General features: G+C 44.7%; 1 protein-coding gene across 1 annotated transcript; it reads right to left on the bottom strand.

Annotated features, from left to right (window-relative positions):
- Positions 1-458: 458 nt before the first annotated feature.
- Positions 459-7,067, bottom strand: onecut1 (one cut homeobox 1). Its single transcript, XM_041792781.1, has 2 exons — positions 5,771-7,067; positions 459-748 (listed from the first exon to the last, which is right to left on the bottom strand). The coding sequence occupies exons 1-2, from the start codon at positions 6,819-6,821 to the stop codon at positions 459-461; spliced, it is 1,341 nt and encodes a 446-aa protein (XP_041648715.1). The 5' UTR covers positions 6,822-7,067.
- Positions 7,068-7,455: the final 388 nt, after the last annotated feature.

Below are 7,455 nucleotides of genomic sequence, written 5' to 3' on the forward strand. Positions count from 1 at the left end.
GAGCTTCACATTCTGGCTGTTTTTCAAGGGTGTGGACATCTGCAGACCAGGCTGCCAACAGGCTGATTAAAACCTCCATCATTAAAACCAACCAATCAGATTAAAGATAAGGATGGTGAATGACAGATTGATACTGGCTGGGGAGGTAAAGTGGGGTATATTAAAGCTATAGACCAGTAACAGTGAGTGTGTAAGTGTGAGGGGGAGGGTAAAACTATAGTCTTTTTGCAGTATGTTACACATAAACGTGTTGCTGAAACAAACATTTCAAAGCAGGTCAAACAAGAAGTCTTTGGTTTGTTTTTTCATCTTTGGATACTATAAATATTAATATAGTACAGGTTTAAGGGCAAAATGTTGCTTCAAGTTCTCTTTAAGTTTCTCTTTGTTTCTCTAAAGTTTTAAAGCTTTTCCACCGAGGTTGAGTCAGTCCATGAGTTGGTCAGATCAGTCCATCTTCAGGCTTTGGTGCAGGCATTGGGGCCGGAGTTGACTGAGTGACCAGAACCATCATCCACCCACTTATCTAAGCTCCGGCGACGTGCGTTCATAAAGAAGTTGCTGACTGTTGCCAGCTCCAGGCCCAGCTGCTGGGCGATGGTGACCTGCAGCTCTTTAGATGGACGCTTGTTCTCCTTGAAGATGGCATGAAGCGTCCGTCGCTGCACGTCTGTGAACACCAGCCGGGGCTTCTTGGTCACATTCCCCCGATCGCTCCTGCCATGGTCCTGTTCCTTACGCTTACATGCTGTGGGGAGTTCAGAGGAGAGAAAGACAGAGATAGTGAGTGACACAGTGTGGGATTATTTTTCAAGGATCATGGCACAAAGTTACAATAGCATAAGTAAACTAGTGGACTCAGTAGTTCCATGTGCAATGTCTTTGTAAATCTCTGCAGGATTTTAGTCTAGCTGGGGCACCCTGATAATATAATTTAAAGCCAATACCAATGTCTGATATTTTGTGAATGCATTTGGACCCAAACTAGGTCTCAGATGGGTTGTTTTAGTGCAAAAATTAAGGTACAGACCGGCCATTGCTCTTGTGAGGAACTTCCAGCTTGATTTTGGTGCCCCCTGTGGACAAAGCTGCATCTCTTTAGTACCTGTCTTTGCTGATCTTGTTTTGACTGTGTAGCTACTGTTTTATGATTTTAAAAACCCTGATATCTTTTGACAAACACATCACTCAGTGGAGCTATGGGCTGTCAAAGTGTATGTGCTGTTATTTCCTTCACCTGACATCAAAGATTACAACAAAAAATTCACCAGTCTTGCCACTGATGGTCTCTTTAACATAATAGAGACATCATTATTAATTTCAGTCTGTTTCATAATCAACATAAAACTTTTGATATGAACTTTAAGCTTTCCAAAGATGATCACAGTATATTAAAGCTCCTCAGGAGCACTGAGGATACAGCAGTGCCTTTGAGTTTTTTTCCTCTACATGTGTAAGTGGTGTTTTGTTTTATCTTAGGCCAAATGTATTACTCAGCTCACAATGAAAATAAAACAAAAAGATTAGGGGTGATGTACAGTTAATTACTTTATCCAATACCTATTCCCTGGCAGCAGTTTCAGACATTAGATAATCATAAAAATAGAAATATTTATGATAATGGTGTCATTTGCTTATGTAGTTTATTAAGACACATCCATTATGGTTTCAGTTTGTTTCATAGCCGGCTAAAATTTCCTCACAGGGGTTTTATTGTTTTAATAAGGCTACAGAATCAAGCCCAAACCAAACATGGCAAAAGCAAAACCCTCACCCTCACTGTTCTTAAAATCACAGGAAAATTTAGAACTAATCTATAAGATGCACCTCTTAAACTTTAATACCTCTTTTCCCTAATTACTTATCCAATAAAATACAGATGCTTATTTGAATGTCAAGTTTCTTTCTTCAGTTTAACTTGCATAAATTACTGAAACCTGCTGCTGCAGTTAGAAAAATATAAACAAGAATGCTGCATTATTCAGACTTGATTGAGCACAACTCATTTAAGTTAAGTGCAGACAGTCTAATACGGTAATGGAAAAACGGAAAAAGAGTTAAAAATCATACTTTTACATTTGCTAATAAATGACTACAAATGCTGATATGATTTTTCAAAAATCTTCAAAAGCAATCGTTTTATTCTACCTGTCATAACCAACTTGTTCAAATACATAATGTAAGGTAAGCTTTATTTTTCTTGAGGGGCAATTCATTTTACAGCCAGCAGAGAATAAATGAAAACATGAAAATGCATACACAGAATCCACAACATACACAGGTTAGCAAACATGCAGATATATGCCACTGCAGTTTAAGTTTAAAGGGATGAATCAGATCAAGTTATTAATGAGGCCTATAGAAGCCAGAATAAATGGACTCTCACTTCGTCTTGTTCTACATATTGGTACCATGTACCTGCGACCAGATGGCAACAGCCTGTATTCACAAGAAAAGGGGCAACTCTGATCAGCAAGGATGCAAGGTGGATGAAGTGCTACTTTTGTCCAAAACAGACTGGTCATCTAATTAGGCAAACTTAAGTGTGCACAGGGGATGCCAGCATAAAAGGGCTTTTCACATCTATAAAGGGCCCCTCACATAGAGCCGGTCCATGGACCAGAGAAGAAGCTCTGTGACTTATGAGGAGCACACAGACAGCAGGCTGAGAACAATGAGCGCTGTCCGCGGTGCTGAAGACACACTTCACCCTGTGGACCACAACCCCCGAAAACTGGGGCACAGGAAATATAGTGTAAACCCAGTCTGTTAGCAAACCAAACCTCCCTTTAACTGTTTTGTTGTATTATTTGAGTTTTTTTCCGCTTTTTTAAAAAAAGACTTGGTAAGCAGAGATAAGGAAATTTCGAGCACAGGCCAGTAGGGGGCGGAGATGAGCTGTTTGGGCAGCGAGGCCCAACATGGAACCACGGGGGAAATTAATGAACGGCTTATTCTAACCACAAAGCAATTCTTAAATCAGAGCGGATTAATTTTTCAGCACATACTGATTGAATAAAAGCATTTAATTACAGGAAACCTCAAACTCAACAACTCAGATAGGAAACCGATTAAATACATACATTAAATCCATGTACAACCTCTGTCAAAATACGCAGGAATGTGGCAATAAAAGGAAACTTAGTATGCCAATATGCTGTCATACCAATTATTCGTTTCAGTTTTATTTCAAAGCTCGTTTAAAGTGGTTTATTGCGTTTAAAAGGCTTATAGATGTGTTTTAATCGAGATTTGTATGCCTTTGTCTCTACCCTCTAACTTCAGGAGTAGTAATCTAACGGCGAACATCAATCCTATTCAATGGGACAAACAAACGCTAACGATCACGTCAGTCTGGTTTAAGCTAACTCTCGCCAATCACACCGTCTGACCTCCTTCTAACACGCTTTTTGAGGTGTGCGAGAAGGTACAGTGCAGTCAGCTATCCTTATGACCATAAACTGGAGTGTAATTGTGAGTTTGGACAGCCCGGTGTCTCCAGTGCTGCTAAATATTAACAGAGAGCTGGGGCTTCTCGTGGAGAGGGGCGGCTATAAATCAGCAGCAGTGAAGGCCACGCGGACAGCAGGAGCCTCCACAGAGCGCGAGCCCGGGACAGAAAGGAGCACGAGGCCCGGGCACAGAGGAGGCAGCAGCTTTCCCAGGACCAGGGGGGGACACGGCAACGACCTCGTTATCACACTTGTCACATACACACACAGCTGCTACTCACGGCTAATCATTAAAAACACAGATAACTCCACAGACACGGTGACATGGAGCGACGACAGTCCCCCGTTTCATAACCTCACAGAGAACAACCAACAGAGCTCAAACTACTGCTAATGCTCAAACAGAAAGAGAGAAAGCTGCTGAGTCAATGAACGCAACAGATTATTCTAATATTGTCAAAATTCACAAAAGGACCATAGTAGCGCAGTCCCTGTGTAATTATAACCAATTTACTTCTAATGTCATAATAGACCAAATCTCCATTTTATAATTCCTCCGTTATATCCTGTACCAAATTCTCCTCTTCTTTTAAATATATGCTATTTGATCATGGCCATTCAGATGGGTAATTGAATACGTGGGAAAAAGAGAAAAGGCCTGAGATTAATTTCAGAAGTCGAAAATCAATAAGTATATCACATCTAGTTCAGAGCACGATCACATAGTTCACCTAGGAACGAACAGATCAATATAATGGCGCTCAGACTATTCGGCCCAAATTAATTTAGATTTTCCAGCAAATTTTCCTCTCTTCCAATGCTTTATCTAGGCGAAAAGCGCACAAAAATCACATTTTTTCTGTTTCTTCAAATAAGAAGCTCCGAAAATTTTTATCTATTTTTAGTAAAAAAACAAAAACAAAAAAGGTCCGGAACTATCGAGGTAGGCCAAGGTGATACAGGGGGAAGAGGAAACATGCCCTGGCAGGCCTGAGACACCTCCTTCCCCCTTAAAATCAGAATGAAATTGACTTACAAACTAATCAATATCAATCAATGAACAGCTGTTTACATTGTTGATTTAATAATCGTCCGATCAGAGTAACGATCAAACGATCACCAACCTCCAAAAGTTTAGATCGTTTTTTCTGAATCCAAGTTAATCATAAAATATCACACATCAGATAAGAAAAAATAATCTATTGCTGATACACTCACGTGCACACGCCTAAGTTTGCCACACAAACGACCAACGCGAACGCACGCGCACTTTCATCTCAATGGTCGCAGCAGCCTCACTTTTCCAAAAGCCAAAAAGCCCATTTGTAGGTCATTGATCACACTCGTGAACGTTAAAAAAATCCATTGGGTGTCTGTGAACGCGCACGTGCGGTTGGGGGCCTCATTGCGCGCCTTAATTGACTCATGCCTATACCTCCGGGACAAATTAATACAGAGATCTATCAGTTAATTAGAGAGACCTCAGCCAAGTCAGGGCTAGTTTACGACCAAAACACAAACACATGCTCTCTATTCCAAACTAAACAATCCACAACTTCAGCTTTACCTCACATTTACAATTAGTTGATCAGACTCCAAACAGCACGTGCGCACACACTTTTCTCTCTCTGTTTACAACAAGGACAACACCAAAAAGGCTGATCAGTTGCATCTACACCAAAATAAACACATTCCTAACGATTTCTGGGGCCTGGATCAGTTTACGTACACAGCACAGCGGTCGATATTTTGAGGTAAAATGACATGAGCACTTGTTTCACACAACCCCAAAATCCGTGTAGAGACAGAAAAGGGATGCGGATTGATATCAGAAAACTAAATTGGTAGAGGGGCATCAGCTTTGAGGGACACGTTTCAACTTTTGACGCTTTGTTTCAGTGCTGTGGGGAACATTACCACCATGCACACCCCTCTGGGCAAAAACTAAAAACAAAATTGGAGGCCAAACCAAAAGTCCAAAGAAATTCACTCACCCAAACCAGAGGCATGTGTATGTGTACAGTAGTGGGAAATCACGTTTTCAGGCTACTTCTTATTATGAACATTTAGCCAAGAGGTCCCATTAACCCTGAATGCCACCTTGGTGGTATTTTAGCTTTTATTACAGTAATGCATCAATAATGTTTCCTTTTATCACAACAAAGCTACAAAGTCAGTTTTGGTTTCCCACCCCATGTAGACACTGATCAGTATAAGGTAGCATTCAGGGCTCATGCTCCTCCATGAGTGACTTTTTCTCAGCAACACATTCAGAGAGGATGAAAACAAAAAGGGGGCTTTACCGAGGCTTCGCTCACCTGCGAGCCTGAGCGCACTCATGCGCTGGAACTCAGGCTCCTGCAGCCACTTCCACATGCGGCGGAAGGTCTCTCTGCCGGACTTGAGCTTAGACCAGGGTTTGGGGTTCCTCAGTAGGTCGGACAGAGTCCCTTGGGACCTGCACAGGACTCGCTGGGCAAAGATGGCCTGAGGGATGCTGTAGCGCTTCAGCTCAGTGGTGATCCTCTGCGCCACCTCTTTGGTATTCACCTCCTCCATCTGGCCCCCAGTCACACCACCCCCTCCACCGCCGCCCCCTTGCTGCCCGGGCCCGGAGGCCTGCTCCCGGCTGTTCCCCAGCCCCTGGCCGTGTCCCTGCGCTCCGAGGTGGGCGTGTGGGTGATGGTGGAGGCCACTGATTTGTACCATACCCGCCGAGGAGCTCATGTGCTGCTCCGTGTGTCTGCCGAGCATGGCCGGGTGGTGCGCCTCGAACCCGCTGGGAGTGAGCATCTTCTCCCCTGGCATGGCGGCACCGGGGTGAGCGTAAGGAGGGATGCCGGCTTGGGTGGTGTGTATGCTGGCCAGACCGGAGCCGGACAGCGGGGAGAGGCTCTGGCCCATGCAGGGGTCCTTGTGATGATAAGCGGGGTACAGACTGTTCATGGGCGCCAAACTCCGGTCCTCGCGCATCAACGTAAAGCTGCCGCTGACGTTTCCGGGGATCCTCTGGTGGGGATGATGGTGAGGATGATGGGGATGATGGTGGTGGTGATGATGGGGAGGAAACTTGTCGGACACGGTGGAGATGGGGGGTAAGGGCTGCAGGGGGGTGAGGGTGGTGTAGGTGCTGCTTGCACTCATGCCAGGGGGGGCTTCGCACATGCTGATGGCTGGGTGCAGGTGTCCGGGGTGATAGTCTCCGCTATCCAGCAGGGTCGCCATGCCCATAGCGCGGTGGCTCAGTCCCCGGGGCCCCGGACGGGAATGTGGACTGTGACCGCTCAGCAGCTCTCCGTGACCGGACACGGACTCATGGCTCACTCCGTGCAGGTCGCCAATATTCTCCATCGACAACTGTGCGTTCATGATCCGGGCAGCGCTGTGGACCAACCATCTATCTGACCTACCGCAGGTAGCTGATGTCCAGAAGTCCTCACGTGCAGTAAAGTTCAATTTTCTTTTGTTGCTTTTTTCTTCTTGCAGCAGCAGCCGCCTTTCTGTCCTGATGTTTTTAATTTTTTGGCTTTCCTCTGACGCTGTTTTGAATGGAAACTCCTTTTTTGCAAAGTCCTTTTTATCTTAATATTTTTTCCCCCTTGTTTTAAATTTTCTTTTTCGCTTTATGTTTCAAGCCCCCCCACCGCCAACCAGCTGTCCTCGCGCTCCGGTCGGGTGCCGCGCCATCTCTCTAGTCGTGTGTCTCCAGCCCCTCTTCCACCGCGGCACAGATTACTGTCTGCACATGCGCACTGTGAACACCCATCTCCTCCCATACTCACTCCCTTTCTTTTTCTCTCTCTCTACCAGACACGCGAGCGCACACACCGCCCCGTGGCTCTGACGTCAGCTACCTTATTAAGGAAGGGTGGTATCAAACCACCTGCTAAAAGCTGCTCTCCTCCTTAAGCCGTATTCAGCTACATTAAGTCTTTACGTTAAACTTTAAATTTTAAAAGACTCTGTTAGCATCCTCACGGAGTGACAACCGGACAGAAGTCTT

The sequence above is a fragment of the Cheilinus undulatus genome, linkage group 1 (genome assembly GCF_018320785.1).
Source record: "Cheilinus undulatus linkage group 1, ASM1832078v1, whole genome shotgun sequence".
NCBI classification, from domain to species: domain Eukaryota; kingdom Metazoa; phylum Chordata; class Actinopteri; order Labriformes; family Labridae; genus Cheilinus; species Cheilinus undulatus.